Below are 20,919 nucleotides of genomic sequence, written 5' to 3'. Positions count from 1 at the left end.
AGCCCCAGGTAGGGGGACAAGCAAGTAGCTTCTCAGGCTGTAGTTCAGATGCTGTCTTCTTCCCTCAAACGCTGGTGGACTTAAGCAAGTTACTTTACCTCTCTGAGCCCCTGTCTTCTTCACTGCAAAACAGGGTCGGGGGGGAGTAGTCCCTCTTTCGTGAGGGTTCTGGGGGAGCCATTAAATGGGAAAATGTTAAAAGTAAAGAAGAAATAAACAACCCCAGTCACAGCGCCTGGGCACGGTGCCTGTCTGTAAAGATTCACCAGTGGCCCTCCTCCGACGAGCGAGAGTATCCCCTCCCGCATTTTATACTCAGGGCTGGAGGTGAGGTTGCCAGATTTAGCGAACAAAACCACAATTCCAGATAAAGAATTTTCTAAAAAAAACTTTTTACAGCGCACGTATATCCCAAAAGTTGCATGGGATATACGTTAAAAGGTTTATCCAGGATTCAGGTGTAACTGAACTTCCTGAGTTTTATCCAGCAGCCCTGCTTAGGGGCCCAGTCACTTGCCCAGGGTCACCTAGCAGGTTACCCAAGTCTGGGACAGAGGTCACAGGTTCCAGGGGTCGAGGGGGCTGCAGTGGGTATAGGCTGTGGCCCACGGAGCCTGACCCCCATCTCTCTGTCTCTCTCTCTCTCTGTCTCCCTCCGGCTGCCCAGTCCTGGTATCTGGGATAAGAAAGATTTCTTCCCACGCCCTGCTCCTTCGTCCCAGGAATCCCAGGGGGCCGCACGGCCGGCCCCCGGCCCACGTTTTCGGTGGAAAGCTACAGCAAGCAAGAACACCCCGCCGCCGACTCCCAGCCCGGCCGAAAGACAAAATCACACAGACACATAAACACAGGAGGAAGAAAAAGAAAAAAAAAAAACGGGAAAAAAAAAAAAAGACAAACGGGGGATAAAAATTACAATACATAAAAATAAACCCACCCAACCAAGAAGATAAACGGTAAAGATGACAACGCTTCGGACTCTCGGGACACCACGGCCGGACGGACCGGACGCTTGGGATCGTCCTAAGTTATTCATCTCCTCTCGCTGCTGCTGCTGCTGGTCAGGGAGGCCCAGCCACCCCCGCCTCCTCCCAGGACCAGGTGAGCGCAGCCTGGAGCCCACGCCAGGCCCACGGGGCAGGACACCCAGTGAGGCCACCTCTCCACCCACGCGCCCACCGCCACCTCCGGGACAGTGTTTGCCAGGTTGGGGAGGCAGGCCCTGGGGGGCCAGCAAGGACCCCAGCAGCAGGCAGCGGAGGCGGCTGGGTGGGCAGGGGGCGATGGGGCCAGAAGAGGGTGGCAGGGAGACCCCGGCAAGGCCAGGGCACTAGGACATATGGCGGATACTCGGCGAAGGAGCATCCGGCAGGCGTGGACCTCTACCTGCTCTTTTGCGCGAAGCCCTTCCGCACCCGCCGGGTTTGGGAGACGTCTCTATGCAAATGACCCCCAGCCCCACCCCAGGCATAGGAGGCCACCCCAGCACACCCCAGCCCCCACCACCGGCTCCACACCCCCCCACCCACCCTGGGAGGGCCCCACGTTGCACACACTGTAAGAAATGCACTTTCCAAGGAAGGGGCTGGGGGCGGTGGAGCGGAGGGGCCTGAGGGCTGCTCTGGTCTCTCTATCCACCCAACCCTTGAACTGGGGAGGACCCCCCCACTTTAGCCCGTGGAGGTGGGAGGTGAGAGCGAGTGGTTTAAGTGCCTGATTTCCACCGCCCGCCCCCCTCCCCTGTGTCCAGCTGGGACGTGAGTGGCCGTGGGCCTCCCCTCTCCCTCCTCTCCCGCAGCCTGGCCCCTTCCAGTCGCTGACCCCTCATTGCTATGCCCCCATCAGAGCTAGAGAGATGGAACCCCCGCCCCCAGCGGGCCCAAGGGCAGAGCTGGGCCTCCTCCCAGCATCCTGCCCCGCTGGGGTACGGGGGCTGGGGTCTCGAGAAGCCGGTGTGCCCCTCCGCCCCATGCCTCCTCTGCCAGTGCCTTACATCCTGGAGCGACGGCCCCTCCCTGGTGCCTCCCGGCCCAAAGGGGGACCCCGGTTTGCACTTTCATCCCCCACCCCCTGCCGAAGTGGGCACAGCCAGGAGGCATCGCCGCTGGGTGGCCAGAAGGAGAGGGGCCAGGCCGCCTGAGGTCCAGAACAGGGCTGGGGGCTCCGGCTGGGGGCGGGGAGGTCGGCGCCTTGGGGCTCCCTGCTGCCATGTAGGGGGGCCTCCCATCTGCTGAACATTTTCCGTTGAGCCGCTCCAAAAACACTAAAGCTGGGGACACGGGGTGCCTTTGCCCCGGCTCCCCGGCCCATCCATGCTCCTCCCCGGGATGGCCATCTTGGGAAGGGGGGCCTGGGAAGGGGTGCTAGGTGTTCCGGGGTCACCAGGCCCAAACACAAAGATGACCCCTTCCGGCCCATCAGTCTGAATCCCAACTGGTCTCCATGCCTGGCGCTGGGGAATGCCGACCCCCATCCCCAGCCTAGGCCAAAGCCATGGCCCTGGGAGGGCCTCCGCTCACTGCTCCCAGGCTGACCCACCTCTCCCTCTCCTGGTAAAACCCCAGTGCCCCGGGCCTGGCCAGCCTCCTCCCACCTCCCCAGACACCGGACTTTCCTCCCAAACCAGCCCAAGGGGCTTGGCGAACCCACTTGATCATAAAGAGAAAGACACCCCCCACACACAAGACCCTTCCCCACCAGCTGCACTCCCACTGTCCGGAGGGGTTCGAGAACCCTTGGTCCGTCCGTCTGTCCCCAGGGCCCCTCCAGCAGGTGGCCGTTGGAGACCAAAGCATGGGCCGCTCTGGGGGAGGGCAGGAGGGGTGGGTTGTGCAGTTGGGGTATCTGGAAGCTTGTCAGCCGGGAACCTGAGGGTGCGGGTAGGCAGGGAAGGGGAAGGGGCACCCGGCAGCCCCCAGCTTCCTAACTTTGCATGGTGCTTAGTCGAGGATTTCTGTGACCTGGCTCCTGACTTCAGCTCGCGGCGGCTGAAACTGCATGGCAATTGATACTGGCTCTATCTCCCTCCCCACGCCACCCCCCACTCCAGCCCTCCACCACCACCCTCCTCCTCTTTAAAAGAAAACAAAAAAAGATACAGAAAAAAAAAAAAAAACCCTTAAAAAAATTCCATGTTTCCTAATTTGCACGAAATTTTCTATCACATGATGTGCCTTGCCTTCCGAGAATAAGTATTACCTTTAAACAATATCAGCGCACACAGATAGCTGCATGCACTGCTCGTGTAGTTTAAAAAAAAAAAAAGACAAAACAATGACATGAAATAAAAAGTAAAAATTGAAAAGGGATGTATTTCTATTTGTAAAAAAAAAAAAGAATTAAAAAAAATCACACTTAAAAATCACATTGCTTAAAGGAAAAAAAGCAATGCACGCAACAATCACCCCACAGTTTGCCCTGTCCCCAGCCTGCCCTGGGCTCTTGTTTCCCCATCTCCTGCTGCATTGGGGGTGCCCCCTGGTGCTCTGCAACCCCCCCGGCCCCATCCTCGGGCTCCAGAGGGGTCATTTCGCATCCCCTGCCCACAGCAGCGGACAGACCTCAGGGGTGTGCCCTGGCCCCAGGCAAGGGCTTCTCCCCTCACTGGGCCACAGGCCAGCCCCCCCAGATGCCGTGCATGCACCTACGCGTTCTCACCCCCCTATCCTGGGGCGGCCACCCTGCCGACAGCCAGACTCCCCCCCGCCACCTCTCCCACAGGCTGGCATCCCCTGGCTCAGGGTCGCATCGCTGTCTCACTACCCCCTGCAGCCCCCTCCTTCTTGCCAAAGGACCCATCCCCATAGACTGGCCTTGGGGTGGCAGGAAGGACCCTCCTGCCACCCCCACCCCCATCCCCCCAGTTCTACTACGTCTTCCAGCTGTGACTGCAGAGGGGGTCTGGTGTGAAACAAACAAAAAGACAAAACCAAACCCGATATATGCAATATTTGTCTGTCTGTACCTGTAAGGTCTAGCTCAGCCATGGAGGCCCGGCCGGGGGGTTGGGGCAAGGGGGCAGGGATGGCTGGGGGCACCGCGTCACAGGCCCCGTCCAAGGGGCCGGCCATTGCTGTTGTCTTTTCTTCGGTTTTTTCTCTTGTTTTCCTTTCTGCCTTCTTTTTCTTTCTCTCTTTCCTTTTTTTTTTTTTTCCTCCAATTTTCTCTGCCTTTAACTCTACCAAAGCCAAGACAGTAGCAGTCAGTGAAGTGTCCAGGCAAGGACCCCGCGGCTGGGTCCACCAACCTTGGGCCCATCCCTCCTCGCCGTCTCCGGCCCTCCAGGTCCCTGGGCCCCTCGAACATCTGTCGGCATATGCTAGGCGGGCAGTCCCCATTCACTCCCCGGCCACCACCTTGGATGTTAGAATTGTCTCCAGAGCTGGGTGGGGCCTTGCAGCCAGACCCTGGCTCTCATCTACCACTCTGCTCATGCCATGTTTTCTTCCGAAAAAGATCCCTCAGCCAGCCCCAGGGCCAGAGGGAGAGACCAGGCCCCGGCCTTGACCCCGCCCTTGAGCAGCCCTTTGGCCCAAGAGCCCAAGGCCCTGCTTGTCAGTCTCCATAGGGCCCATTTCTGGCTTTCATCCCCCTCCCCGCCCCGCCACCAGGGAAGTGGGAACAGCCAGTGGCACAGGGGAGTGGGTGGCATGTCCCTGTGGGACCCCTCCTCCATAGGCTCGCCTCGGACCACGGTGTCCCTCATGACTGCACCCCACAGCACCCCGGGCCTCAGAGCCCCTCCCTTCCTTGCCTGCTGTGTCAGAATAAGGCAGAAACACTAGGGACCAGGCTCCCACGCCAGTGCGGTGGGGTTCATGCCCTGGGAGGGGGGAGGGCAGCGTGTTGGGTGTTTTTGTTTTTTGTTTTTGACACTTAGGAAACTGACATCTCAAACCCCATCCCCTCCCAAGCCCACGGTCACCCCCTCACTCATAGCCCGTCCCATGCAGAGTCCCCAGCCTGACCTTGGGGGTCCAGCGCTTGCTGTGGAAAAGACTTAGGGAGACCTCCCCAATATATGCAAATCACCTCCATCCCTCTCTTTGGAGGGAGGTAGCAGACTCGACCAGGGTGGAGAGGGAGGTGTAGAGACGCAAGCCAACCCCACCCTATCTGACCTGGGGAGGGAGGCTGGGTCCGGGGTCCCCAGTGCCCAGGTCTGGGACCCACATTCTGGCAGGGTTATGAGCCCAGATTCCCACCCTGAGCTAGACAATCAGACCGGAAGGAAACCCCAAGGGAGGCTGCGGGGAGGGGGCCCTGCTGCAGCTCCCCAGGCAGCAGACAGTTTCAGCCTCAGCAACCCCACCCCACCCCCAGCTCTGGAACTTTCCCTCTGTCCCGGGAGACAGCAGCGTTCCAGGAGCAAGCAGATTTGGCTGGACAGCTACCAGTGAGGTAGGATCCCGGGGCCAGGAGCAGCCATCCAGCCCTCTGGGAGAGACGGGACCCCAGCCACCCACTCCCTCTGGCTTCTCTGATGGTACTTTGACCTCCAGTGTAGGGCTATACTATACATTATATATATATGTATAATTTTGGAATTTTTTTCTCATACTACAGATTATACAGTGGCTACTTTTTATTTTGGCCTGGAGTCTCTCTCTCTCTCTCTCTCTCTGAGACCCCTGATTTTTACTTTTTGTGTGTGTGGGGGGGTGGGCTAGGGAGGGTGATGGGAGAGAGAGGTTCCAGAGACATGTCCTCAGGTCCTACATCTCCTGCATCCTTCCATCTTTCTGCCCCTTCGGACACTTCCTGAGAGCCGCATCTCCAAACTGACACCGCCCCCCCCCGCCCCCCCCGTCGATCTATCCCTAAGCATTTCAGAGTGTGTGGGGTCCGAGCTGGCCCCGGAGGCCCACCCCCCACCCCACCCTGCTCCCCAGGCAAAGCAAGGAGACCCAAAGCAATCCCAGCAGGACTTGTTGCCAGCGATACCAAAACAGACTTCCCAAGCAGTGCCTCACACGTCTGCTGGTGTAGCTTTGAGGTCTTCCTTCCCGACTCCCAGGGGGTCTATCAGGCCTCAGGAAAGAGGAGGCGGGATCCAACAGGAATATGGGCTCCAGAAGAGGAAGACCCACTCCCCCCCAAACTCCTGCCCTTCACACCACCTGGCTAGAAGGAGACCCACTGGAAAGGGGCCAGGAGCTACCCAGCCCTCCTCCGGTTGTGAGCCCCCAAAGCTCACTCCCTAAATGCATCAACACCCCAGCCTCCCATCTTGGATCCCAGCCAGGCCCCCTGAAACCAAAGCCCCTTCCAGTCCAGGGGTCCTGGCCCCTACCCCCAACTTCTCACCCTCTGACCCTTGCCAGGGCCACACGTGGGGGGTGGGAGGGCAAGACAGCAGGGTGTCTGAGGGACAGAACACGTGTTGTCGGGGGGAGGCAACAGGGAGAAAGGAGGGAAACTCGTTTTCTCTCTGAATTTTCTTTCTTTCTTTCTCTCTTTTTTTTCTCTCACATTTTTTGGTGGTGTTGCTGTTTCATTTCCTGTCGCCTCGGAGATATTTTTTGAGAGTTTTTGCCCCCATTTTGTATTTTACCAATATTACCAGGATAGTTTATTCTGTTTCTTGCTTTCTGCTTGCCACACATACCGGATCTCTCTCTCTCTCTCTCTCTCTCTCTCTCTCTCTCACACACACACACACACACACACACACACATATACACACCATGCTCATGAACCTATGTCAGGAGAAGGTTGGTGCCAGGCCAGCCCACTGCCCATCTCCTCCCCAAGGCAGGGATGGGGGACAAGGAGCCGGACATCCGGGCAGACGTAGGCCCAGCCTTCTCCTTGCCTGTCTCCCCTGCCCCGTGCCCCCACATCATACTCCGTTCATAACCTTGTATATTACGCAGTCGTTTCAGTTTCCGCGGACGCGCCTACCTAAGTACCATTTACAGAAAGTGACTCTGGCTGTTATTATTTTGTTTGTTTGTTTCCCTATGCAAAAAAAAGAAAAAAAATGAAAAAAAAAATGAAAAAGGGGGGTTCCATAAAATATTCAATAAAAGGCAAAAAAAAAAGAAAAAAGAAAAAATGTATAAAAATTAAACAAGCTACGCTTCGACTCTTTCTAGCTGTCTTGGGTCCTCCTTTCTGTGTTGCGTTCGGGCTGTTCCGGGTTCTTGTCAAAGTGCAGGGAAGAGGCTGGAGGGGCAGGTAGCCTCAGAAAACCAGTCTTGGAATTCCTCAGAGCCTTTGATCAACAAGTTCCATGGGCATCTATGGAGCACCTGCTCTGTGCCAGCTCAGGTAATCCCACCTCCTGCCTGGCTTCAGGGACAAAGCCTGGCACACAGTCAGTGTTCCATAAATGTACAGACTGCCTTCCTTCCTTGTTTTTCCCCCACCTCGCAAAACCCCATTCATTCAGCAAAGATTCCCTGAGTTATCTTCTGGGTACCTAGCCCTTGGGACACAGTGGAGAACAAAATGCCCTAAACGATCTGCCTTCGTGGCACAGTTCAAAGTTGGGAAAACAGAAAATAAACAATAAAAATAAATGTATGTCAGAGGAGATAAATGCCAGGGAGACAAATAGAGCAGAGTACAGGATAGAGTCGGCCGCATGTGAGGAAGTAAGCTTTCAACAGGAGTTTGAATGGAGAGAAGAAACAGCCCCCTGAAAATCTGACAGAAGAGTTTTCCAGGCAAAAGGCACACAGCGTGCAAAGGCCCTGGGGCAGGGCTGTGCTTGGCGCGTTGGGGGAACAGTGAGGAGGCCTGTGTGGCTTGAGCGGAGTGAGGGAGGGGGAGAGAGGGAGTAGGGGAGGGCAGGGGTTTGTGGGTCACAGGAGGACTTGGGACCTTTAACCGCAGGGAGGTGGGAGCCCTGGGGGGCTGTGGGCAGATCAGGGGACAGGGCTTGGCTTGGTCCCCCTACCCTCCCCTCCAGGAGGCCCTACCCACTGCCTAGGTGGAGCCCACGCTTGCCCTCCCAGCACCCCAGCATCCCTGTCTCTCCCACCCCACCCCTGACCACTCAGACCCGGTCATGTCCAGCTCTCCCCAAAGCCACAGGAGGGTGGGGGGTACGGAAATATCACGCCTATGGAAGTCGCTCAGTTGTGTCCAACTGCGACCCCATGGACTGTAGCCCACCAGGCTCCTCTGTCCATGGGATTCTCCAGGCAAGAATAATGGAATGGGTAAGCCATTCCCTTCTCCAGGGGATCTTCCCAACCCAGGGATTGAACCTGGTCTCCCGCATTGAGGGTGGATTCTTTACCATCTGAGCCACCAGGGACGCTCATCATGCCTGTGAGGGGCAGTCACTCCCCCTTCTTGGCGGGGAGGTCCTCCATCCTATCCCCCAGCAGTCCCCCAGAGACCCCAAGACATGTAATCAAAGCTCCCCGGCTGCCCAGTCTCCTTCCATCTCACCCACACGCCACCCCGCACTCCGTGGAGGGGCTTTTCACTGACGGGGAAACTGAGGCACAGAAAGACGGCAAGATGAGCAGAGAGGGACCCAGATAGGATGCGCCGACGCGGACACCCAGGAACGCAGCCCACCCCGCCGCCCACTAACAGGCGCAGAAGACACAGTCGTGAGGCAGGGATGACGGATCCCAGGACCCCCGGGTGGACGCGCACCCTTCCCATGCCCATGCAGCATTCCCAGAAAGGATGGTCGCTTCTGCGCTCAGCGAAGAGGTTCTGGTGCCCCCTTGTGGTCAGACCTAGGACCTGGATCCGGAAACCAGGTCCCGGGCGGAGGAGTCAGCTGACCCCGAACCTCACAGTCCCGCTTGGGAGGAAGGGGAGGTGGTGGGGAGGGAAGAGGGGACTTAGAAGGAGCTTCTTTTGCGGGATGGGGCGCTCATCTCGGGTGAGGGGCTCAACTTGGTGGGGGTTCAGCTGGGATGGAGGGTTCAGCCGGAGGCTGCAGGTTCATCCCAGGGTCGAGGCTCAGCCGGGGTGGGGGAGCTCAATCTGGCCTTTAATCTCAAGGAAAGCCGAGTCTTTTTCATCCATTGGCCTCTGGGGTAAAACAATTTGGGGGCTTTGAAACGGCTGTCCCAGCATTAGCTCCCCACTAAATTCCAAAAACGGGGCAGGCTTGCGACAACCAAAAACCACCCCCGAAATGCCCCCTGACGCCTCCGGGTAGGGAAGTCCCGCCCCTGCGGAAAGGGAGGAGCCCAGACCGCCTCGCTTCTCGCTTCCCGCCCCACCCTCCTCACGGCCACCCACGCGGAAGCCCCGGGCCTCGCACGGAGGAAACTGGGGGACTGAAAACTGCGCTCCCAGAACTGTCGTCTGAAAACACGCTCTCTGACCTTCAGGATCCCCCTAGTCTGAGGCGTCAGGCTCATTTGCCCCCACCCCCATCCTCATTTCAATATACAGAAAGCTGATATTTGTTGGATGCCTTTAGGGTGCTGGGCCCTGCGCTCCGGAGTTTTGTGGACAGTATTTCATTCAGTTCCTCATGACAATTTAAGAAGAATTTATTCTTTCCTTTTACAGAACTAGGCTCTTGGGCACAGAGAGGTTAAGTTACTTGCTCCGGGATACACAGCAAAGAAGTGGGGACTCCAGCCCCTTCTCCTTCTCTTTGGAGCCTCCCCACCAGGAGTGCAGGACCGGAAGAGGGAGTAATGATCCTGTGTCGCCCCCCCCACTCCCACCCCTGCACCCTCACCCCACCCCCTGGGAGTGCTAGCGTGCAGGACAAAGTGCTGAAACTCAGCACATGGTAGGAGAAGCCCTCATCTCCCAGGAAACAGCCCTGCGCTCTGAGCCAGCTCAAAGTTCACGTTCAGGGACAGCGAACAGCAGCCAGGAGAGGGACTGGGACTCAAAGAAAGCTCTTGAAGAGCTTACACCTGGGCAACAGGAGGACCTGCCTTCTCCGATGAAATCCAAAAGCTGACAGAAATTGGAGGTGGGGAAAGAAATCAGGCGCTGGGTAAAAAGATGCCTGCGATGGACTGGGTTAAGAGACAGGAGACAGTGTGGGGGCGGGGGGGGGGGGAGGTTTGGGGGGATGTGGGCGGCTCCTTCTCCAGGAGTGCCCTCCAAGCTCAAGAAGAATCATCAGGTGGAGACTAAGCTTGGGAAGGGGTACAGAACCACCAGGTAACACACAGAGAGCCCTCTGAGAGGGATTTGGGGCAGGTTCTGAGACCTCTGAATCCCAGAGAGTCATCTTACTGGCCTCAGGACCAGGTCCTTTGCTGACAGGGTGTGGAGAAGGCATTGGGGCATCCCTGGAGGACTGCCTGGAGGAGATAAGTGGGAAGACTTCATGTGGAGGAACTTGCCATTGCTTCATGGTTCGGAGGCCCCTCTGTCTCCTCCAGTTCCAGCCCCCAGTCGTCATCTCCCTTTTCCTTTCTCACAGTCTCCTCTTCCTTCTCTTCACTGCTGTGGAGACCAGAAGAGCCCAGATAATCCGAGTTAATAAGGACAGACAGTGCTGCAGGCCTCTGACAATTCTCCCAGCTCTGAGTCCTGCAGGCACCCTTACTGTTCCCATGACACAGAGGGGGACAAGACTCAGGCAGCTTAGGACACTGGCCCCATTAGAACATGAAGGAAGTTCAGGAGCGCCAACTGTATGAGCCAAAACTGAGCTCTTAATTTCTGGCCTCTTTGACTTCCTGGGTTTCATAACTGCGGGTGAGTGGACGGGCAGAGAGATGAAAGGCTGGGCCGACGGATGGGTGGATGGATTAATGAGTGTGTGGACAGATGAACAAATGGACGCATGAATGGGTGGTGGGAAGGTGGGTGGATGGATGGATGGACAGATAAGAGGGATGGATGATGGAGGGAGGGAAGGAGAGAGAAAAGGTGGGAGACAGGTCAGGAGGGATAATGGATGGATGATGGACAGGTGGATGGATAAATGGATGGTGTTGGCATAGGGATGATACTTTATAGACCCCCCTATTGAAACACATCCTAGGGATGGGGGAATCTCTGTGAGGAAGCCACTCTCGTTTTGCGGGTAGGTAGTCAGGAGAGAAGTCAGTGAGGTCCTGTGAGGCCCCCATGGGGGCCTCTCAGAATCGGAGAATTACCCCGCTGGTCCTGCCCTGTCTTGAAGGATGCTCGGAGAAGGAAGGGGCTCCCAGAGGGGAGGGGCTTGGCGCGGGGAGGGTCTTAGAGGGGCAGGACTCAGAGAGGGGAGGGGCTAGGTAGGGGAGGAGCTTAGAGGGGAGGGGCCGGTGAGGGGCGGGGCTCAGAAGGGTGGGACTCAGAGGAGAGGGGCTAGTAAGGGAGAGGCTCGGCACGAGGAGGAGCTTAGAGGGGTGGGACTCAGAAAGGGGCGGAGCTTAGATGCTAAAGAGTTAGCGATGGGGAGGGGCTCAGAAGGATGAGAACCCACCTGTCCTGGGACTCCCGGCACCAGACGGCATAGACCAAGGTGAGGACAAAGATGAGGAAGAGCAAGGCCAGCGCAGCCCCTAGCCCCACGAGCCACGACTTCCGCTGGGCCACTGCGGGCGGGAGCAGGGCTGGGTCAGCGTCGGGGCCGCCAGGATGGGGCTCTCTTCCCTACCCCACCTCCACTCCCTCCCAAGGCCTTACGGGGTTGGGCCTGCACCAGCCTTGGGACCAGAGCTGCGAGAAGATAGAGTTGACCGGGGGTCGTCCAGAATCTACCCATCCTGCGCCCTCTGTCCTCGCCCCTACCAGCAGACTCTGGGGTTGCAGCCCCGGCGGGAGAAGGAAGTGGCCTGCCCAGCGCACCCCAGGGCAGGGTGTGGCCGGGGCCTCAGGAAGTAGGAGGTGGGGTCCCCTCCCTGAGTTCCGGGCACCATGGGGAGGGGCTCAGGGTCCTGAGCTTCCGAGTCCCTGTCTCCCTGAGGCCCATCCTGACCCTTACTCTCCACCGTCAGAGCCACGGTAGGGGCGGCTCGAGAAAGGTGGGGAACCAGGCATTGCACTGGCTCTGAAGTCCCAGCACCTCCATCAAGTCTCAAACTCTGGTGGTCAGAACTCTTGTCCTCACACGGCAAAAGAGGAGCCAACTCGAGGCTCCGAGAAGTCAGGCCACTTCCCTGGGGCCACACAGCATCCCAGAGGAACACAGTTTTCCCAACTAGGAACACCCCCTACCCCAACCCTCTCCCGTTCTAGGACATGAACCTCCAAATCTGACCTTAGCCAGCCCCTGCATGTGCCCGTCCTCTGGGCAGCCTAGGCTTCATTCCCAGCACTGCCAACAACAACCATGGAGACCTGGGCTGGTGGCTTCCTTCTTTCTAAGTCTCAGTATTTTCATCTGGAAAATGGGACGAATTGCAAACCGACAAGAGACCGAGACCATAAGGATGCTAGGAGTTCAGTGGAAGCATCTTCTAGGGAGATTATATATTTTTATTTACGACTTTTCTGCCCCCTGGTGGCCGATCCTGGGATAGTCTCAGAAGCTCCCCACCTTCTGGGCTACCGCCCCAGATACTGGCTCCACAAGGGAGCCCTCTCGCTTGCTCCGCAACAAGAGAAGCCAACGCAATGAGAAGCCTGCACAACAAGAGGGTACTGTTGTGGCCCCGCTGGCCACAACTAGAGAAAAACCTGCGCAGCAACGGAGACCCAGCACAGCCAATAAATAAATAAAATGATAAACGCCAGCCTTTATCAAAGTTCTCATTAGGAAATGGTTAACATCAAGGGCAAGGTACAGGCCCTGAAGTAAGTGAGGAGAGCAGGGGAGGCTTGTCCCCTCCCAAGATGGTGCGCCCAGGGGCACCCCACCCGTCAAGACCCTGTGCCTGGAAATGGAGTCACATGAGCCAAAAACCCGGGGGTGGGGGGAGCAAGGCTTTCCCAGGAGACAGCTCTCAGGGCTCAAAGTTCAGGGTTCAGGACGGCAGGATCAAGATTGCAAGGGGAGCGTCTGATCTGCCCAGCACCTGGGCACGGTGGAGTTTGGTCTCCCACAGCTGCCCGGGCGTTGCTGTCTCCTTCCTGGGGAAACTGAGTCCCAGCGGACAACGGAGGCCCTTCTGAAAGGCTCTCCCCTGAGAGGCAGCCCCTGGCCTATACTTGTCCTGAAGCTGAACGGGAGGGAGGAAGTTTTGGCCAATAGATGTCAGGCAGTGGGGAGAAGCAGGTGGAGCGATGAGAGTGTGGGGGTTGGGAGTTTCTCAGGAACCAGGGATGGTCTCCAAGTGCAAGAAGAATCACCAGGCAGAACAAATCATAACAATATAGACTGTATAACACACAAAGAGCCCTCCTTGGTTGGGGGTGGGTAGGGTTCCAAGCCTCTTCATTCAGGGTGCTGTACTCTCAAACCCAGATGGAGTCACTGCAGTGGCTTCAGGTTCAGTTCATTGCTTCTAGGGTGTGGAAGGGGCATCTCTGGCAGGTTGCTTGGAGGAGGCGACTGAATCTTCACATGGCCGTGTTCTTGACTTTCTCATAGTCCCTGCCCTCCTCATTTTCCTCTAGCTCCAGCCCGAAGTTTCTCTTTCCTTTCGTCTTGGCCTTTTCCCCCTTCCCAGCTTTTTTCTCCTCGGCCTTTTCGTCCTTCTCTTTCTTCCCTTTCTTGTGTTCTTTTCTGTAGGGACACAAAGACCTCAAACCATGGTAACAAAACATTCCCATTTAACAGACCCTCACCTGTGCCAGGCCTTATGATGAATGCTTTACAAAAAGTCTTTGCTGAATCTTCAAAACAGCCCTTACAAGGCAGACTTGTGACTTCCATTTCACAAAGGCAGAAACTAAGGTTCAGTTGTTCATTGGAAGAATGGATGGATGGATAGAATAGACGGATGGATGATGTATAGATGGGACAATGGATGGGTGGATGGGGAAATGAATGGATGGGAGAATGGATGGATGGGAGAATGGATGAATGGATAGATGGATGGGTGAATGGATGGATGGTAGGTGGACGGATGGATGGATGGGAGGATTTGTGGGTGGGAGTGTAAATGGATGGATGGGGAAGGAATAAATCCGGCAAGGAACAAACTATGAATTAGGAGCACTTATTGGACCTGGAGCCTCCAGCACATCCTGAGAGCAGGAATCACACTTTCCTGGGGCTGAGCTGGGTCTAAACAAAGCATAGTCCAGCCCAGACCCCTCCCTCAGGCATCTTGGGCTCAGCTGAGAGTCTTCCAGCCAGGATATTCTCCTCCCAGCCCCCAGCTCCTACTCCTGTCCCCAAACCTTTGCCCAAGTTGGGGTGCTTGCTCCGTAAGAGCCCCCAGCCCTGCCCGCATCCCTGAGCTCTCATCAGAGTCACATCTGGAAACAGGATCATGGGAGATGCTGAATCCAGGAGAGTCACCCACACCAAATCACATGCTTGCACACAGTCCCTGTACTATCCCACACCACATCTTGTTCAACAGGTATTTAGTAAGTGCCTACTGCATGCCAGGCCCTGGGCAGGGCCCTGGGGACACAGCCTGGACCAAAGCTAAGTTCTGTTCACATACTGGAAACCAAAATCTAGTGTCAAGAAACCGGTAAATGACTTAGATAATTTCAGTTGGCAATACATGCAAAGAAAGATGCAGGGCTGTGTCAGAGAGAGCGTCAGAAATGCTGTTGGTCAGGTTGGGCTTCTGTGGAGAGGAAACATTTAAGCAGGGGCTGGAGGAGAGACAGAGCCAGCCAGAAGATATGGGCAAAGGTGTAAAAAATAAAAACAAACAGTAGGTGCAAAGGCCCTGGGGCCAGAGTGCACTTGAGGTGTTCAAGGACAGAAAGAGGTCATCAGTGCACACCCACCCCTCCTCTCCCTGAGAGGGACCTCATGCAGACCTGCTGACCATACACACACACATGCCCACACAGCAGTACCTCAGATCCACCTCCTCATATGGGATGGGATTCATCCTGAATGTGGGCTTCTCTTCATCCTCAGCTCTGCAGAAGAGATGGGAGTCAGAGGGGTGGTGATGGATAAAGGGCAGGAAGTGGAGGCAGCCTCAGTCTCCTCCAGATTAAAGGAACTCCAGGAAGCAAGAGCTGGCAGGGGGAACTGCATGACTGTCCCGGGCTGTGGGTGCAGAGGGAGCAGGGAAATGGGGAGACAAGGATAGGGGCCAGAGAGGGTCATGAAGTGGGAAGAGGTGCCCAGAACTTTGGGGGTAGGGAGGGGAAGGGGTGAAGAATGGGGTTCCTACCTTGCTTTGGAGCACCAGAGGCGATTGGCCAACATGAGGATGAAGACAATGAACAGGAACCCCACGACCGCAGCCAGGCCCACCAGCCAGGGCTTCAAACGGTGCTCTGTGGGGAGGTGGGGGGAGGGTGGACTCAGAAATGGGAAGGGTGGAAAGTGGAGTGTTAGTCCCTCAGTTGTGTCCGACTCTGTGTGACCCCATGGACTGCAGCCCACCAGGCTCCTCCCTGTGAGATTCTCCAGGCAAGAATACTGGAGTGGGTTGCCATGCCCTCCTCCAGGGGATCTTCCCGACCTAGGGATCAATCCCAGGTCTCCCTGCATTGCAGGTGGATTCTTTACCGTCTGAGCCACCAGGGAAGCACCAGGGAAAGGTGGGGGACCCCCGAAAGGACAGGGAAAGAAGAGTGCAGGAGAGGCTCAGACATTAGCATGTGCTAATGGAACCCGTGCCCCCGCAGTGTAAGTGTGGGGTCCTAACCACTGGACTTCCAGGGAAGTCCTTTTAATTTGTTTGCTTGTTTTTTGTGACACCGCAGCTTGTGGGCTCTTAGTTCCCCAACCAGCGGTTGAACCCAGGCCTCGGGCAGTGAGAGAGCAGAGTCCTCAACACGGGACCGCAGGGAAGTGCCTCAGAGATGGCGGTGCTCAGAGATGGGGTGGGAAGCCCTGAGGGAGTGGGGGAGTTGGGGAGGGGGCGAGCCCATGTCTGAGCCCATCCCCCAACCCCCCCTCCCACCCCCCAAACCAGAGGTCAAAGCCTTACCCTTCTGGGCCTCAGCTGGCGACAGGAGCAGACCCATGAGCAGAAGCAGGATCCCTAAGGTCCCCATCGTGCCGAGGAGCCAGCAGCCGGGGTGCTGGAGTGTGTGGTCCCCCCGTCAGGGTCAGGGAAGGCCCTGCCCAGCTCCTGATAAGGGAGCAGGCAGGTCTGGGGGCGGGGCAGGCCCTGACTGAGGGCCCCTCCCTTTGCCCCACCTGTTTGGCATCCCACACCCTCTCCCCCGCCTTCCAGGAGGGCAGACTCTGGACCTGGTTGTAACGATTAACTCGGGAGTCCAGCCCCTCTGCCCTGCGTCCCACCCTCGGACAGCTGGCCTGCGGGTCCCCCCAGGCTCGCCCCACAGGGGCCGAGCTGAGATGGCCCTGACCTGGCTTCCTGACTCAGTGCTTTTACGCCTCATTACATTTCTTTCTCTGCACACACCACAGACTTTTGCCACCTGCATTTTACAGGGAGGCCAGGAGTGCCAGGCCGGGCAGAAACAGCCAGCACTGGGATGTGAACACGGGTCTCTCTCATGACCAGCTTATACTGCTTCATTGTGGCTCCCCGACCCCGGGGCACCCATGGCCAACTCCAGGGAGAGCACAAGGAGCAAGAAGGGAGGGGCCACCCTCCACCTTCAAACCCCGGAGAACGGGGCCCAGAGCAGCCAATGACTCAGGCGCCAAGGTGTCCTGTGTGGCAACCTTGATCACGAAGTTGATTAGATAGATGGCCCTGTCTGGGAGAAGGGGGACCCTACCCCCCAGCTGCCATGAGACAGCCACGGCCCAGGCACGTGGCAGGAAGACTGGGGTGGGGAGGCCTGGCCCTGCTCCAGGCCACTAGCATCACTGCCCCCTCCTTTCCTGAGGTCTGACCACGGCCGCAGTGCCTGAGGGCCACTCAGTGGAGCCCAAGACCAGCCCACACTTGAAGTCCGTACTGTGTGCCCTGCCCCATGCAAAGCTCAGGAGGGAAGGAGGCCCCTGTCCTCGGGGTGCCCTCAGGCTAGTTAGGAAGGCAGGACCCCCAGAGACAGACCACCCCGTAATCTAGCCGAGAGGGCCTGGGGGTGGAGGAGCCCAGGCGGCACACCTCTGCTTCCCCAGGCAGGTCGCTGGCTGGGCTGGCCTCATCCCAGAAAAAATTCTCTCTGCTCCAACCAAGTCATGTCTGGCTGCATGCCTCCGTTTTCCCATCTGGTAAATAGATGGATAAGTCCCACATTGGAGGATTGAATGAAAGAAAATACAGAAAAGGCTTGCTTAGCATCCCACAGCTCTAGCTAAGGGTTGGCCGCTATTGTGATCTCTCTTTTTTTTAAATCTCCTTAGTATTTTTGGTTTACAGGTTGCCCAGGGCTTGGTGGAAACTGAGTTGGGTTAGGCTCTGGCAGAACAGGGGAAGCCAGAGCATGCAACTAAACCAGTGTCCAACCACTGGAGCCCGCCAGCCAAGAAAGACCATGTTTTCTCTGTCAAGACAGCGCAGATCAGTGGAGAAAAGGCTCTGATGGGCATGAGTCCACTTTATATTAATACAACCACCAAAGGGGTTGGACCCAGCCTCCTGGGCCCCAGGGCAGGGCCCAGCTCAGACCAGCTTCCAAAAGGAGCTCCGGACTGGTGGATCTTTGAAGGCAATGGAGGGGCGGCGGGGGGCCCGGGTGAGGGCTTCTGCGGGGGCCCCCTCGCCACCCCCACCCGCGTCCTCCTCGCCCCGCCAGGCCAGAGCCAGCTGCAGGTCCAGTTCTTCCAGGTCTTCGCCCTCGGGGCTCTCGGGCAGCTCCCGGGGGGCGTCCTCCTGATCCGGCTTCGGGCCAAAAGCCCAGTCTGCGACAGGAAAGTGATGAGGAGCGTCCCCAGGCATGGCCACCTTCCACCCTCTTCCCTGGCTACAGGAGACCCTTGGGCCCTCCCTCCCCCCATGATCCAGCACTAGCCCACCCCAGGTGTGCTGGGTAGCGGCTCACCAGCCAGATCGTGGGCAAGGTCCTTGATGAGATGGCCCACGATGGCGTAGGCCACGGCCACCACCAGGAACGCAGCCAGCAGCAGGTACAGCACGTACCTGGGCAGGCGGATGGTGTCCAGTGGCGGCGGGCGGTACTCCTCATAGAGTGGCGGGGCCGGGCTCCAGTCGTCCATCTCCTCCTCGGTCGCCAGCCCCGGCATGACAGCCACCCGGAGCAGGAGAGGCCCGGAGGTGACCTGCCTGGCGGAAGTATTAAGGAGCTTTGGGTAAGAGGATTGGGGCTCCCCTGTGGCCACCATCTGCCTGGGTGGATCACATTGCAAATCACTTCCGCCCACTGCCCCCTCCCTCGCTCAGCAACAGCCGCTGCCAGGCGCTCCCCTGCACATCCATCACCCCCCGCAGGGCCTTAGCACAGGTTGCTCCCTCTTCTGGGAAAATCCCTACCCTCCTGGAGCTGATGGTCAAGATGGGGAGACAGAGGGTTTCCCAAGTGATTTAGTGGTAAAGAATCCACCTGCACTGCAGGAGATCCAGGAGATGTGGGTTCAATCCTGAGTCGGGAAGATTCCCTAGAGAAGGACATGGCAACCCACTCTAGTATTCTTGCCTGGAGAACCCCATGGACAGAGGAACCTGGCAGGCTATAGCCCATAGGGTCACAAAGAGTCAGATGTGACTGAAGTGACTTAGCATGCATGCATGCGCACACATGGGGAGACAGACTCTGAGAAAAGCATAACCTTAGAGTAATGATCGTGTTGTGTTAGAAAGTGAACAGTGGGGCTTCCCTGGTGGTCCAGTGGTTATGAATTCTCCGGCAAATGCAGGGAACACAGGTTCAGTCCCTGGTCTAGGAAGATTGTACATGCCACAGGGCAGTTAAACCCATGCTAGTGCCTGCAAGCTGCAACTAATGAACCCATGTGCCAGAAGTACCACCAGCCCATACACCCTAAAGCCCGTGCTCAGCAGCTAGAAGCCACTGCTCACCGCAACTGGAGAAAGCTCCTGTGTGTAGCAACGAAGACCCAGTGCAGCCAAAATAAATGACATTACATTTAAAAAAAAAAAAGAAAGTGAACAATGATTTGAGGGTAGGGTAGGCGGGAAGACCACCCTGCCCTCAGTGGTTTGAGGTCAGCGTGGGGTTGCTAGGAGGGAAGTTAAAGTTTGCAATAGGGCAGCCAAGGTCATGTCCAGCTGATATTTGGCCAGAGACCCAAAGGAGGAAAGGACCAGCCATGGCAGTACCAGAGGGAAGTTTATTGGATGCAGCAGGATCAGGACGGACTTGTTGGACATGACCGGACTCGGGTGCTTACAGGCGCCCTCCGGTGGTTGCTGTGGGGAAGAGAGACTGTGGAGGTGAGGGTGGGATCTCACTCAGGTCCTCCAGACGCCCTCCGGTGGCTGTTGTGGCGAAGACAGATCCTGGAGGTGAGGTTGGGAGCCAGGGGATGGATGGGCCAGAGGGACTGCGCCGGTCCAGATGGGCAATAATGAGGTTGGACCAGGTGCAGGCAAAAAAGTGGGGCAGAGTAGGCAGAGCTGGGGCAGATTTTAAACTGATCAAACCCTGGTGTTGGCAGGCTGAGCACCTGGAGTGACAGGAGTTTCCATTTCCTGTAGGAGGGGCCACTGTGGGGAGGTAATGTCTAAAGACTGCTAAATTTGAGAAGCCTCATCAGCTAACTGGAGATATCCAGACTGGACCCTGAGTCAAGAGCTACGAGGAGGTTCCCCCGCCCCCACCCCACGGCTGGAGTCAGGCCGGTGGGTATGATTGGGGTATAGATGGGATTTAAGCCCCAATAGTGGATTAAGCTGCCCGGCTGGGATGTGGGTGGGGCTTGAGGACCCAGCCCTGGGCCAGTTGAAGGATAGGAAGGGGAGATGAAGGCGGGCCGGAGGCGGGGTCCCTGAGAAATTCCCAGGAGCAGAGGGGCTGGGCGGTCAGAGGCTGCCCGGAGGGGGTGAGTGCAGACTGAGATGTGACCACCAGATTTGGACACTGGGAGGCCACCTGTGGGCGTCCCCCGTGGCTCAAGCAGTAAAGAATCTGCCTGCAGAGCAGGAGCTGCAGGAGACCTGGGTTCAATCCTTGGGTAGGGAAGATCCCCTGGAGGAGGGCATGGCAACCCATTCCAGTATTCTTGCCTGGAGAATCCTCATGGACAAAGAAGCCTGGAAGGCTACAGTCCATAGGGTCGCAAATACTCGGACACGATGAAGGGACTTAGCACGCACTCACAGGTCATCTGTGGGCAAGGACGGTTCTGGGGACTGAGGGGCAGTCCTAGCTGGCACCTGTTTGGGCGAGAACTGGCTGGCGAGGGTCTGACAACTTCCTAGGGGTTATGGGTGCAAGAGCTGGAAGGCATGGGGTCAGGACTGTGTGTGATGGTGCTGGTTTTTCTGCTCTTAAATTACAGGGACTTCCCTGGTGGTTCAGAGGTTGGGAATTTGCCTTGCCATGTGGGGGACATGGGTTTGATCCCTGGTCAAGGTACTAAGATCCCACATGCCACAGGGCCAAGTTGACAAGGCGGGCTGGGGTCCTGGGGAAAACTGAGGGAGGGGGCTCGCAGCCAGCACCCGAGGGTGACGCTGTAGGATAACAGGAAATCTGTTTGTTCTTCATCCTGGCACCTGGCACGGAGCTTCCAAGAACCTGTAATTTCCTGAGTCATGGGATGAAGGAAGCCTCCTCTGTGGTTCGTAATCAGCCTCTTTCTACCACACCTGTGTGTCAGCTGATGCAGACGGGGTGGGGCAGCTTTGGTTTGGGGGGCCCCGGTGGCATGGGGAACCGACTCTGGGATAGAGGGATGGAACTTTCAGCCCCACCACCCCAGGGAGAGGGCTTCCGGGTGGCTCAGACGGTAAAGAATCAGCCTCTAATGCAAGAGACCCGGGTTCGATCCCTGGGTCAAGATGCCCCGGAGGAGAGCATGGCAACCCACTCCAGTATTCTTGCCTGGAGAATTCCATGGACAGAGGAGCCTGGCGGGCTACAGTCCACGGGGTCGCAGAGTCAGGTACGACT

The 20,919-nt window shown here is 57.3% G+C and overlaps 4 protein-coding genes across 8 annotated transcripts in view; 1 reads left to right on the top strand and 3 right to left on the bottom strand.

Annotated features, from left to right (window-relative positions):
- NFIC (nuclear factor I C) overlaps positions 1-7,092 on the top strand; it is a 72,568-nt gene extending 65,476 nt beyond the window's left edge. For all 4 annotated transcript variants that reach the window (XM_061150714.1, XM_061150717.1, XM_061150715.1 and 1 more), the window contains one exon: positions 668-7,092. In XM_061150714.1, coding sequence (XP_061006697.1) covers positions 668-685 — 18 coding nt within the window. In that variant the 3' untranslated portion in view covers positions 686-7,092. The remainder of the gene's footprint in view (positions 1-667) is intronic.
- A 2,363-nt stretch (positions 7,093-9,455) lies between these two features.
- Positions 9,456-13,038, bottom strand: LOC133062128 (small integral membrane protein 24-like). Of its 2 annotated transcripts, none has more exons than XM_061150709.1 (3): positions 11,563-13,038; positions 11,360-11,471; positions 9,456-10,392 (listed from the first exon to the last, which is right to left on the bottom strand). In XM_061150709.1, exons 1-3 carry the CDS (start codon positions 11,639-11,641, stop codon positions 10,272-10,274), a joined length of 312 nt encoding a protein of 103 aa, XP_061006692.1. In that variant the 5' UTR covers positions 11,642-13,038; the 3' UTR covers positions 9,456-10,271. The 2 variants fall into 2 exon arrangements, with proteins under 2 accessions (XP_061006692.1, XP_061006693.1); XM_061150710.1 differs by having other exon boundaries at positions 9,456-10,389.
- Positions 13,039-13,180: 142 nt separating this feature from the next.
- On the bottom strand, positions 13,181-16,053 carry LOC133062127 (small integral membrane protein 24-like). The gene is made up of 4 exons (XM_061150708.1): positions 15,894-16,053; positions 15,129-15,234; positions 14,803-14,868; positions 13,181-13,543 (listed from the first exon to the last, which is right to left on the bottom strand). Exons 1-4 carry the CDS (start codon positions 15,958-15,960, stop codon positions 13,378-13,380), a joined length of 405 nt encoding a protein of 134 aa, XP_061006691.1. The 5' UTR covers positions 15,961-16,053; the 3' UTR covers positions 13,181-13,377.
- Positions 16,054-16,996: 943 nt separating this feature from the next.
- Positions 16,997-18,070, bottom strand: SMIM44 (small integral membrane protein 44). The gene is made up of 2 exons (XM_061150712.1): positions 17,869-18,070; positions 16,997-17,728 (listed from the first exon to the last, which is right to left on the bottom strand). Exons 1-2 carry the CDS (start codon positions 18,068-18,070, stop codon positions 17,490-17,492), a joined length of 441 nt encoding a protein of 146 aa, XP_061006695.1. The 3' UTR covers positions 16,997-17,489.
- Between the last annotated feature and the right edge of the window lie 2,849 nt (positions 18,071-20,919).

The sequence above is a fragment of the Dama dama genome, chromosome 9 (genome assembly GCF_033118175.1).
Source record: "Dama dama isolate Ldn47 chromosome 9, ASM3311817v1, whole genome shotgun sequence".
Taxonomy (NCBI): domain Eukaryota; kingdom Metazoa; phylum Chordata; class Mammalia; order Artiodactyla; family Cervidae; genus Dama; species Dama dama.
The sequence above is the reverse complement of the archived record's forward strand: the minus strand, read 5'-3'. Positions and strand labels throughout refer to the sequence as shown.

What these genes read in the sequence shown, in the direction of transcription:
- LOC133062128 (XM_061150709.1), bottom strand. Translation starts at nt 11,641, where the DNA reads ATGGGTAGATTCTGGACGACCCCCGGTCAACTCTATCTTCTCGCAGCT. An exon ending in GCTGGTGCAGGCCCAACCCC is followed by an intron (nt 11,472 to 11,562) that starts GTAAGGCCTTGG and finishes TCCCGCCCGCAG; the next exon opens with TGGCCCAGCGGAAGTCGTGG. An exon ending in TGCCGGGAGTCCCAGGACAG is followed by an intron (nt 10,393 to 11,359) that starts GTGGGTTCTCAT and finishes TGGTCTCCACAG; the next exon opens with CAGTGAAGAGAAGGAAGAGG.
- LOC133062127 (XM_061150708.1), bottom strand. Translation starts at nt 15,960, where the DNA reads ATGGGGACCTTAGGGATCCTGCTTCTGCTCATGGGTCTGCTCCTGTCG. An exon ending in GCCAGCTGAGGCCCAGAAGG is followed by an intron (nt 15,235 to 15,893) that starts GTAAGGCTTTGA and finishes ACCTCCCCACAG; the next exon opens with AGCACCGTTTGAAGCCCTGG. An exon ending in CTCTGGTGCTCCAAAGCAAG is followed by an intron (nt 14,869 to 15,128) that starts GTAGGAACCCCA and finishes TCTCTTCTGCAG; the next exon opens with AGCTGAGGATGAAGAGAAGC.
- SMIM44 (XM_061150712.1), bottom strand. Translation starts at nt 18,070, where the DNA reads ATGCCGGGGCTGGCGACCGAGGAGGAGATGGACGACTGGAGCCCGGCC. An exon ending in CCTTGCCCACGATCTGGCTG is followed by an intron (nt 17,729 to 17,868) that starts GTGAGCCGCTAC and finishes TTCCTGTCGCAG; the next exon opens with ACTGGGCTTTTGGCCCGAAG.